The 13085-nt window shown below is 30.7% G+C and overlaps 1 protein-coding gene across 1 annotated transcript in view; it reads left to right on the top strand.

Annotated features, from left to right (window-relative positions):
- LOC101494036 (probable flavin-containing monooxygenase 1) overlaps nt 1-1423 on the top strand; it is a 13262-nt gene extending 11839 nt beyond the window's left edge. Inside the window, exon 5 of the mRNA XM_004514010.4 lies at nt 981-1423. Coding sequence (XP_004514067.1) covers nt 981-1332 — 352 coding nt within the window. The 3' untranslated portion in view covers nt 1333-1423. The remainder of the gene's footprint in view (nt 1-980) is intronic.
- Nucleotides 1424-13085: the final 11662 nt, after the last annotated feature.

Raw genomic sequence — 13085 nt, 5'->3', positions numbered from 1 at the left:
TCAGTTTTAATATCAATCGATTTGCCAATCGATGTGGTGGCATGTTCCTGAAAAGTTTTTACCTGGTGTTTAGTTCAATCGATTTCCCAATCGATTGCAACCAAACTTTATCAAAATTGAAAGTGTTAACAATTGATTGTCCAATCGATTGTATTTGTCACAGGTGAGGTCATTTTTCAAATGATACTTTGTCAATCGATTTGCCAATCGATTCCCTCAGCACTGGAGTGCCACTGTGACTCATTCAATCGATTTACCAATCGATGTGTTACCATCAGGTTTAATTTGTGAAATGTTCAATCGATTTCCCAATCGATTACTCTCCAAATCAGAGTGCTACTGACTTGTGCAGTTTTCATTTTTAATTAAGCTAATCGATTGCCTAATCGATTTCACATTTACAAACACTTAAGATTTCCTTACACCCTTGTTATGAAATCGATGTCCCAATCGATTTACATAGTCAGAAATCAACTTTTGTTGATTTCTTGTGTTCCAAGCAATTTGATCCAAGTGTGTAGGATTGGATTATGGTTCCTGAAATCTTGCTCAATTTAAATGTTAGATTTATCATGTATTGTATGAACATTGTTGAATTGTGAATTATGTCAAAATTAGGAATCAAAGGATCAAAATCCAACAGTTAGTATATAAAAAAATAATTAAATTTGCATAGAAAATTATGAATACATTTATTTTGAGGTAATTTTTTTTTACTAAAATGACATTAATTGTAAGACAGATAAAATATATATTTTTGGTCCTATTTAAGACATTTTGCTTTAAGTCCAATGTGACATGTCTACATGGAAAATGAAAATGAAAATGACTACTAAAAGGAGGCCATTATGAAAATATAAGAAATCCATAAATAAATAAATGAAAACTTTTATAGATTAAAAGCAAATTTCTTACATTTTTAGGGACTATTATGTAAATTTTATAGATTTCCAAATCTAATCTTTATTCTACCACTTTAGGCAAATAATTCATCCTCGAATCCCACAATTGGCAGTGGTAGGATACGCTGAAGGTATATCAAATATTTGTTCAAATGAAATGAGATCTCAATGGCTAGCACATTTTTTAGATGGAAACATTGAATTGCCGAGTATAAAAGAGATGGAAAAGGATGTCAAAGTATGGGAAGACAACATGAAGCAGTATGCTAGAAAATTTCATTGGAGATCATGCATTGTTACTTGTAACATATGGTATAACGATCAATTGTGCAGCGACATGAAATGTAACCCAAGAAGGAAGAAGAGTTATTTTGCAGAGCTATTTGAACCATATGGGCCCACTGATTATGTTGGTCTTGTCCGTAAATGAGTATTTCTGTTTTTAATAAATACAATTAAGAGTGCAAAAACATTAAGTGTTATGTGTACCATCTAATTAATATTAATTGTGTTATGTGTTATTTTTATTAGAATATATTTTATTATGCATTTATGATATATTAATAATATACAAATAATTAATAAAAATATTATTTTCTCTATCATTTATATTTTTTTCTTTCTTATTTTGAGATCGAGTGAGTAGTAAATAGTGCCACAAAATAATGTTAACATTGAATATTTCTTTTAAAATATGTGAAAATTTTATGAAATGATTAATTTTTCAATACATCATAAAGTATATAAATTTTTAATTTACTAATTATTACTTTCTATTGCAAATAAATGGTTGAATGTCTCATTATTTACAAATTTTGTTTTACTCACATTATTTACCAATTTGAAATAATAATTGTTGAAGTAGCATTAGTGTAATAACCCAATTTAATTAAAAACATAAAAAAAATAAAGATTTAAAAAATAATAATAACCCATTTAATTAAAATGTGTTAAAAATAAAGAGTAGTTAAAGTATTAATATATTAATTTAGAAGTAAAAATTTAAAATTAGAAAGGGGCAAACCAGTAATACAAGAGATGCCCAATGGGGCAAAATGGAAAAATTCCATCATTTTAAGAAAAAAAAATAACACTTTTGTTTCCCACACCCCTCAAGTTTTTTGTAAATCTATACCCTTTCCTCTTTATTCATTTTACCCATCATTTCCATCTTCATCATCTTCATCTTCATTAACTTAACATTCAAGCATCTTCATACTTTCCTTCTTCAATCATCTTCAACATTCTTGAATCATTTTCAACACATTCATCGATTGTCATCATATTCATCACTTCAATAATCTTCAATCAAGTGAGCAAATCTTTAACAATGGTGTTATTGTTTTTGAATGTTTATCAATGGTGTTTTTGAATGGTGTTCGTTTTTAACAATGGTGTTTTCTGGGTTTGGTAGTTTGTGTTTTTGGATGGTGTTTTCTGGGTTTGGTAGTTAACGTAGGTTTGGTAGTTGACGTACGTGAACTTAGATGATGTAGGTTTAGGGAGTTCATGAGTTCACGTATGTGAACTCAAATCACGTAGGTTTAGGAAGTTCATGAGTTCACGTACGTGAACTCAGATCACATAAGTTTAAGGAGTTCACGAGTTCACGTACGTGAACTCAAATCACGTAGGTTTAGGGAGTTGACGTACGTGAACTCAGATCACGTAGGGGTTAGTTTAGGGAGTTCACATAGGATTTATAGAGTTCACGTAGGTTAGGTTTCTGGACTTGCATAAATGTTATATTGTTATGTTGTTTTGATAATAATTATGATTTGGTCATACATAAATGGTGCGCACAATGTTTGCTGATAGAGCGGATCGTATTATACTCGAAGAGGGGACTTTGAATGATGACGGTCATCGTGTTAGACCAACCGCTTCTGCACGGGCTCACCGTGCTCAGCGTGAACAACAGAGATTACCGAAGAAACAAGCAGAAGAGGCCCAACCAGAAGAGGCCCAAGCGGAAGAGGCCCAACATGAAGAGGTCCAAGCGGAAGAGGCCCAATAGGAGGAAGCAGATAATGGATATCCTGGTGGTCCAGTTGACAGGTCTGTCCTAAGGACATATGGGGATCATGTTGCAACACGACTATGGGACAACGTGGTAAATTTATGAATCAAATTAAATTTTTAATAATTGCTTAATGTGTTTTAACTTATATTTGTTTGGTTAATTTATTTCAGGATCGCGGAGAGTTAAGGGTTTTTAGCAAAGGAAAAAAATTAAAAGAACTTGTTATTGAAAATAAAGAGGTTGAGGAACTTGTTAAAAGCTCTAGGTTATATACGTTGCTAAAATGCAGCTACGAGATGATCGACAAAGGTATAATTTCTGCCTTTGTCGAGAGATGGCATCGCGGCACCAATAGTTTTCATCTTTCAATTGAGGAGATGACCATTACTCTGGACGATGTCTCCTCGCTGCTACATATACCCATCACCGGTGCATTCTTCAGCGTTAATATATTTAACAAGGATGACGCTGCAGAATTATTGGGTGAGCTTTTTGGGGTTAGTCTAGCTGCTGCATATGCTGAGTTTAACTTGACGCGGACAACCACTGTTTGGTATAGTTGGTTGCTTGGCGTATACGATCAGCGATGTGCTGATCAGTATTGGCAGATGGCTGCGAGGGTATTTCTTTTTATTTTTGGTGGGTTGCACCTTGTTCAACGACAAAAGTGCCTCTGCAGTAAGCGTTGCCTACCTTGAATGCTTCAGAGACCTCAACTCATGTGGGGGATATGCATGGGGTGCTGCTACGCTTGCTTACATATACGAAAATCTTCGAGATGCAAGCATGCATCAGACTAGAACGGTATCAGGGTACCTGACACTATTACAGGTTTTTGCGCTTGCTTTCCTGGTCTGACTTTTTTTTTGGTTGCTTGTTTTACTGATTTATGGATATCTTATTATATATGTGTGGGTGTGGGTGTATGAGCATTTTCCAGCATTATGTGCAACAAATCATCTTGTGTATCAAACATCATGCTAGTGGTAAACACATCAGTTAAATCAATCATAACAGGTTCAATTCCGTCATTCGTACCGTCCAAATTAGGTTCCAAATCATCATACATTTTTTCAAAATAAGGATTCAAATCATCATACATTTCCTCAAAATCAACTTCCAAACCTTCATACATTTCGTCATTGTTGTCTCCCCCTTGATCCATTTAACTGCATCCAAAAAATAACATAAATATGACATAAAAAATCCTAACTCCTAAACCAAAAAAAAAATATTAAAAAAAAGTTATTGAACAGTACATGAACTGAGTTAACGTATGTGTACGGGAACTCAGTTAACGTACCTTTACGTAAATTGAATTCAAGTAAACATACGTGAACTCAGTTCACGTAAGGATCATATTTTTCAATAATATGGTATGTACATGAACTGAGTTCACGTACGTTTACTTGAATTCAATTCACGTAAATGTACGTTAATTGAGTTCGTGTATACATACGTTAACTCAGTTCACGTAGCTCATAAGAATTCTTAAACTCCATTAATTTACGCAATATTAAATCACGTCCGTCTACGTAAACCTAAATCTTGTAGCATCTGGGTTTTCTTACTTTTATCACGTACGTGAATTCATTTCACGTAATGTACGTGAATTGGGTTCACATAGAGAACCCATATTTTGAAAAAAAAATTGAAACTACAAAACACAACAACATACTTACCTAGTTGAGTCACTATAACTACAATGTGAAGATGATGAAGATGTTGAAGATGATGAAGATGTTGAAGATGATTCAATATTATTGAAGAGGATGAAAAATATTGACGAAGATTGAAGATGTTAGGTTAATAAAGATGAAGATAGAAATGATGGGGTTAAGTGAATAAAGAGGGAAGGGTATTTTGGATTTACAAAAAAAAATGAGGGGTGTGGGAAGCAAAAGTGAAAAAGTAATCATTTCTCTCGTTTCCTTTTTCTCATTCCCCTGAACCAACTCAGGACAAAATCCCATTGTTCATCCTCTCTTCCAAATTCTCCATTTTCCTTCCTCTTCCAAATCTTTCAAAACCAAAAGCTCATTAAGTCCTTTAAATCTTCCCTCTAACCTTGCATGTCAGATTCGATGTCAGATTCGACATCTACATTCTTAGAAATCAATCTAGATCAGTGGAGTAGGGAGAAATAACCCATAACTGAAGAGTTTTAAACCAAAGCAAAGGATTTACCTTAAAGAGGAGCTCAAACCGATCTGAATCAGGGCCTTCATCTCCTTATTGCTACTCCAGTGAGTTCTTTACATTAAGTTATTTTATTGTGAGAGATTGTGGGGTTAAATTAATTTATAGATTTCTTTCCTTATTCTGAATCTGTTTTTGAGAAAAAAATGAATTAGTGAAAAGAACTAGAACAAGTATGGAAGATAAATTCTTAGCATATAGGGGTTTTTCGAAAATTGCATATAAAAAGTAATTGAGGATCATGCATGTCAATTAATTCTGATCATGTGATGATTTTGTAATTGATTATGTGTTAAGGATGTTTAGTTTACATGCATAGACCTTACTTTAAGGTTTATCGAACATAATTTCTGCTTGTTACTATTGTTGTCTTTGATACGTATGTGAATCCTGATGTTTTGCCTCTGGTAAATTGTCTTCAACAATTTTCCTCTGGTGGTCTCCCTAAATCTCTAAGTATTTCTGCCTTTGTTTCCAGTTTTAATAGGGACTTATGATTAAATTATCATAGATTTAGTATATTGCTACGTTATTTATAATTGTTGTGGGTGAATGATGCATTGCATACATTACATAATAAAGACATTCCATACAAAACATTTCAAGTTAAGTACATTCTCGTTAATCAGATCATGCATGGCCTTATTCACGGTGGGACTTTCAGGTTGTTTGAGGCATGGAATAACAGGTAAAGGAGAACGATCAGAACGCGGGTTTGGACAAACCACCTTTACCAATCAAGACTAAATTATCTTGGTAACTCACATCAAGATATTGAGCGACTTTTCCTTATTCCGAAGGAAAAGATTTGAGGTCATGCATATTTTTTCATAATTAAGAATGAAAGATTATTGTAAGTTAAGTTTTTATGAAAGTTAAAGCTAGAAAAAGTTTTAATTTGAGATGCATAACTGTTTTCATGTTTTACACATATTAATGAAAGAAATTTTGAGACTGCCCCTCCCTTTGTTTTCAAAATTAACTGAGATATATTTATTTCACTTCATTTATTTTTATTTAGCTGTCGGAGGAACATGAAATATGGATTTAGCATCAGAAAGATAAGTTTCAGACTTATGGAATTAAAATTTAATGTTTTATTTTATTATGATATAATCTGATAATCGTAATTTCTTTTCAAGATGCAATATTTTATGAATCTATTGAACAAGATGCAAACTATATTTAATAATGTAGTTTTTAGTTATGATGGTGATTCTAATTTATTATTTATTATTATACTTTTATTTTATTAAGGTGTATGAATTCAGTTGTCATATTCTAGACAGGTAGCAGTTTGTCTTACAATTAGAGTCTAGCACAAGTTATTAGTACTAGTGCACAATGTGAGTGTTGTAAATTCTAAGGTATCAAGCTTGGTTCTTAGAAATAAAAATAATAATTTTTATTGAAATCAAATAATAACAATAACTATAATTATTACTCCATTTTTTTTAGTCTCGTACTTTTTATGTGAAGAAAAAAACTATAATTCACTAAGAGCATTGAAATTTATTGAAATGGTCGATTTTGTGTTTAATTCGTGTCTAACACGAAAAATATTATTGTTTAAATAAATTTATTTAATTTTTTAATGTTTTTTTTAAATTATTTGACTCATGCGATATCGTAAGCATATATTTTCAAGCATATGTTATGTTATTGCCTTCAATATTATATGTATAGTTTGTTAGATGGTTTGTAATAATAAATAATGTTAATCAATTAAAATTAATAATAATTTATGTAGTTTTTAACATGTATGATTTACAATTGAACTAGCATAAAAAAACATAACTTATGATTTATTTGGTGATCGCCAATTTTGAAAACACAAAATATCCTATAATTGAAGCATCAAATAACTTTGAATTTGATCCTAGGAAAAAATACACAAATCCAATAAATCTAATCAATCAAGTATGACATTCATTATACATCCATCTACTCATGTAAAATTGTTCAATTCAAACAACTTTGAATAACTCATTGGAAATTGTACTCATTTTAATATCGATTATATTTTAAAAATATATTAATTTTAAATAATTCTTTAATGACAATTACTTGTTCCGTGTACGATTATTATAATAAATAATAATTATTCTATTTTTGTTTAAAATACATAAAAAATCTATTAATTTTAACTAATTAATTGGTGACTAACATTTATCTTGTGTATCAATTGTACGTATCCACGACTTCCTTATCGATTAATTTCTAAACAAATATAAAAAAATTAAAGTGTGGAAAAATAATAGTTTGGACATTATAACTATTCTCATTTTTATTGTATAACTAGTTGATTAATGATAAATCATAATCCCGTGTATAAATTATATGTTACAACAACTTATTTTCAAAAAAAAATTAACATGAAAAATTAAAGTGTGAAAAATTATAATTGTTTTATTTTTATGTTGATAATATTAAAAATAAATTAAATTTTAAATAATTTCTTAAAAACAAAATAATATCCCTTGTACGATTTATATAATAAATTATTGTTAGTGGATATTATATTATAATTATTCTTATTTTTATTTAAAGATATAAAAAGTATTAATTTTAACTAATTGATGAGTAAAACAACACTGTAGTATTTTGAAACAATATATTTCATTAGAAATATTAACATTGTAGTATTTGCTTTTCAATAAATGACCATTTTAGTATATGTATATGAGCTCCGATTAAGACTATATTCAAAATTTATAGTTGAATTTTAATATATATGTATAATATTTATTTAAATTTTGTGTACCATTGCAAAAAAGTATATATATTTATATATTTTTAATTATACTATATCGATTGTTAAATATAATTTTTTTTTCAAATAATTGTATGAGATATTTTCAAAATGTAACTATTAACAATCATACCATTGCTAAAATGAAATAACATTTTTTTTACTATTTAGATTATTTTTAATTAAATTTCTAATTTAAATTAATAAATTCTTTTATTTTTTAATTAAGTAAAGACATAATTACCACCAACAGGGGTTGAGTCTAACGATAGGAGCTAGATTTTCACAACAAAGTGAACATGAGTTCGAATTCTTATTGGGAAACTACATTTAGTCTTTGACGCACCTCAAATAGGATTATCTGCAGTGGAGGGAGCCAATGTGAAACTAAAAGAAAAATGTAAGTAGTAACAATGAATTGGTCCAAGTGGTAAGGGACTTGAGACTCTTTAGCAATTGATTAAGGAGTTTGATCTCTTACTCCTACGTATAAGAAAATATGAATGACAGAGGAGAATTCACTTTGTATGCTCACATAATTTCTGATAGAGATTGGTCGCCATTAAATAGCAGTAGAAACTTTGTACCTATAACATGTTAAAAATAAAATAGGCATGTAATTAATTTTATATTTCTGTAACATTTACTTGATCATTTAGATATTTTTGGATAACTTTTTTAATTTAATGTAAAATTTGAATTTTTTTCATAAAATTAGTTTTACTTGCGCATGTGGCACAAAAAGATATATTTTCCCCAAAGAGGTACTGACAAGAAAAAATTCACATGCTTTGAGTGCAAAGAACTTGGACACTTCAAGGCATAATGTCCAAAACTTGAGAGAATAAATCAAAAGAAAAAATCCAACACCAAGAAAAAGGGTTTGATTATATGGGATGATTTTGTTGAATCCTCTAACGGTGAAGAACTTGCAAACATGGCTCTGATGACTAATACACAAAATGACTCTAATTCAGACTATGATGAAGAAATCAAGGTATTTTCATATTTCTCTCGTAGTGAGCTTATAACTGCTTCAAATGAGTTTTTAAATAATAATTATGTGTTTTCAAAACTAAAAATCTAAGAAAAGCCCATAATGATTTGACTGAAAAACACAACTCTCTTGAAAAAGATTTTGAAAAACATAAGTGAAAGAAAGTGACCCCAAATGAAAACATTTTAAAACCTTTAGAGGATAAGATTTGTAACTCAGTCAAATACAAATTAATTTTTCAAAAGTTTCTTGTAAATGGCATAGATAGAAATAAGCAAGCTTCAATGATCTATGGTGTTAGCAGAAATTGAAAAGAGAATCGGATTTGAAGAACGAGTAGATATTATTATTTTCCTAAGGTTGTTTGTGTTGTATGTTCCAAGAAAGGACACAACAGAGTAACTCATCCTATGCTAAAAACATGGAAATACAAGAACCCTTTAAAAACTAACAAACAAGGACCCAATAAAATTTGGGCATCTAAGGATCCCATAATTCCTCTTGCAGATGTCCTTATCAGCAGAGTTAAAACACCAATAACAGTAGGTGAATTGTGGCTGCTCACAACACATGACAGGAGAAAGACTTATGTTCCAAGACCTGACTCTGAAGTTTGGAGGAACAGTTCGATTCAAATGAAACCAGAAGAGAAGAATATTTGGTCATGGTAAAGTTGGTAAAAACTTCTTTTTCTTGTTCTTCTATTAAAAATGTACTATTTGTTGAAGGACTAAAATATAACTTTTTGATAATAATTCAATTAAGTGTCTTGTGTTTGTGAACGAAGAACATTTGATTTGACACAAGAGATTTGGCCATGTCAATTGGATATTAATCTCAAAATAAATAAATAAACTCAACCTTGTTAGAGGTTTGCCCAATCTCAATTACAAATCAAAGGTTCTTTGTGAGAATTTCCAAAAAGGGAAACAAACTAAAAACTCATTTTCTTCTAAAAACATTGTTTCTACAACAAGGCCTTTTGAGCTTTTACACATAGGTCTTTTTGGTCCAGTAAAAGTTCCTTTACTAGTGTAAAAAGTATGGATATGACAATTACAGATGGACATGGGTACAATTTCTAAAAAACAAGGATGAGCCACATCAAGTGTTCACTACTTTCTACAAACAAGTACAAAATGAAAAAGGCTTGTCTATAGTAACAATCCGTAGTGATCAAGGGGGTGAATTTGAAAATAAATTTTTTGAAAACTTATGTGAAGAGAATGAAATTTTACATAACTTTTATTCTCCAAGAACACCTTAGTAGAATGATGTTGTAGCAATAAAAAATCAATTTCTTCAAGAAATGGCACGCACTATGATCAATTAGACAAATGTTACAAAACACTTTTGGGCAGAAGTGGTGAATATTGTTGCATGTTATATTCAAAACATAGTCTTTATCAATCCTATTCTAAATAAGACTGCCTGAACTGTGGAAAAGTAAAAAGACAAACATTTCTTACATTCACCAATTTGGCTTTGTGTGCTACATTTTAAATACTAAGGAAAAACTTGGCAATTTTTATTCACAATCACAAAATTACATCATTTCGGGATAGTCTGAAAGGTCTAAAGCTTACAAAGTATACAACCAGGAGACTTTGATTGTGGAAAAGTCAATATTTGTTAAGTTTAATGACAAACAGTGTGACAATAAAAAAATCAAAGCTAGATGATGATTCTGCATGTCCGCAACACCTAGAAGAAAAAAGCAACCCAGAGGAATCTGGAGAATTAAATGAGCCTAGAAAACCAGATAAGCCAAGAATACCAGAAGAAATAGGAAAATTAAAAGATATAAACACATCAAAGGAAACAAACCAAACAACGGAGGATAAGACTGATAACGTCAAAACAAGTCGACATTTTCTAGAATCTAGAACTAGATTGAAGTACAAATCATTTAATCCAGACTCTCTGAATATAGAGAACACAAGTAATCCTCTAAAGATCATATCTGCTCTAAAAGAAAAAAAGTTGGTATGCTCTCTTAAATCGAACCAACCTCTATTGATGAAGCCCTATAAGAAGATTGATGGATTTTGGCAATGTAAAGAGAGCTTAACGAATTCAAGAGGAATGACATTTGGGATCCTGTACCTAGGCCAGAGGAAAATAAGCCCATTGGAACCAAATGGGTATTCAGGAATAAACTAAACGAGAAAGGATAAGTTATAAGGAGTAGTCAACAGGAAGGTATAGATTACATTAAGACGTTTGCTATGATGTCAAGATTAGAAGCAGTTCGCATTTTATTATCTTTTGCTGCATAAAGTTATGTCATCTTATATCAAATGGATGTAAAAAGTGCAGTTTTAAATTACTATATAAATGAGGAAGTGTATGTTAAACAATGTTTTTAAAACTTAAAAAATCTTTGTATGGTCTAAAACAATCACCAAAAGCTTGGTACGATAGACTACAAATTTTTTTACTTGACAATGAATTCGAAAAATGACAAGTTGACACTACCCTATTTAGAAAATCAACTAAAAATGACAATCTCATAGTTCAAATTTATGTAGATGATACCATCTTTGGTTCATCTAAAAACAAGCTTTGTCCAAATTTTGCTAAGTTGATGCAGCAAGAATTCCAAATGAGTATGATTGGAGAACACACTTTTTCTTAGGAATTAGATATCCAACAAAATTTAAATGGTGTGTTGATTCATAAGATCAAGTATACTAAAGAACTTCTCAAGAAGTTCAAGAAGGATGAACGCAATCCCATGAGTACCCCCGATGCATCCAACCTGTTCTATTAACAAAGATGAATCATGCAAACGGGTTGACCAGAAAACTAACAGAGGAATGATCAGGTCACTTATTTACTTAACTGCTTCAAGACCTGACATTTTATTTAGTGTGTGTGTGTGTGAGTCAGGTTTTCATTCCAATCCAACAGAATCCCACATAAAAATTGTTCAAAGGATCATTAAATAACTGAAAGGTACTACTGACCTTGATCTATTTTATAAGCAATCCTCATAGTACATGTTAGTCAGATTATGCGATGTTGACTATGCATGAGATAAGCTTGAATGAAAAAGCACCAGTAGAAACTGCACATTTCTTGGTGAATATATTATCTCCTAATCAAGCAACAAGCAAGGTATGATAGCTTTGCACACAACATAAGCATAATACATTTTTCCAGTCAGATGCATCATTCAACTTATGTAGATGAAGCATCAGCTAGAGGATTACAAACTCTAAGAGTAAAATTCCAATCATTTGTGATAACACTTTTGCAATTTGTTTAACTAAAAATCCTATTATACATTCAAGAGGAAAACATATAGAAATCAAAAATCACTTTTTAAGAGATTTTATCCAAAAGAGAACCTTATATATAAATTTGTTGACACTGATCATCAGTGGGAAAATATTTTTACAAAATCCATCGCTGAGGAAAGGTTTAATTTTATTAAAGAAAATCTGAACATTATTTCCATAACTTAATGATGTTTTGATTTGTATATGCCTTTCCTTTGATAGAATAAAATTTGCAAGTTAAATATATATGTTATGCTATAGTCAATTTGTAAGACCCATAATTTTAAAGTACCCTTTTATGTATTTTTGGTATATTTTGGATTTTGGCTCGGAGGCTTTTAAGCCAAAGTTAATAATATTTTGGAGTTTTATAATCAAAAAGATATTTCGATGCCAATTAGAATTTCTCGTCGATAAATAAATTGAATTTAACTGCGGAAAATCCTTTACGGAGAATTTAAGGCGTTTCGGGTGAAACGGTAATTTAATAAATATCTAGATTTTGAGATATTTGTTAAGTTATATTTATTATATTTATATATGTTTGCTTGGAGGGAAAAAGAAAGGAAAACTAGAAGGAAGGAAAAGGAAAAGAAAATGGTATATATAAAGGAAGGAAGGAAAAAGGAAGAAAGGAAAAGCAAAGGAAAGAAAAAGAAAGGAAGGAAATTTCCAATTTCCATCTCCTTCCTCAGGTTCACGCAAGAAAACCAAAAATCCATCCTTTCTCCATTTTTCGTTTTCGTTGCTTCCTTTTCTTCAAAGCTAGTGACCCAAGGTCGGGTGAGAGCTAGATCAAGGTTTTCGCAACTCCACTCTTCCTCTTTGATTCGAAAACGAAGAAAAACGGTTTTGAGATCCAAACACAAACCCCTCCGTTTCTTCTAGATCCAAGCTTCATTTCTCAAAGAGATAGAAGGGAAAGTTG

Source organism: Cicer arietinum, chromosome 1, assembly GCF_000331145.2.
Source record: "Cicer arietinum cultivar CDC Frontier isolate Library 1 chromosome 1, Cicar.CDCFrontier_v2.0, whole genome shotgun sequence".
NCBI classification, from domain to species: Eukaryota; Viridiplantae; Streptophyta; class Magnoliopsida; order Fabales; family Fabaceae; genus Cicer; species Cicer arietinum.
The sequence above is the reverse complement of the archived record's forward strand: the minus strand, read 5'-3'. Positions and strand labels throughout refer to the sequence as shown.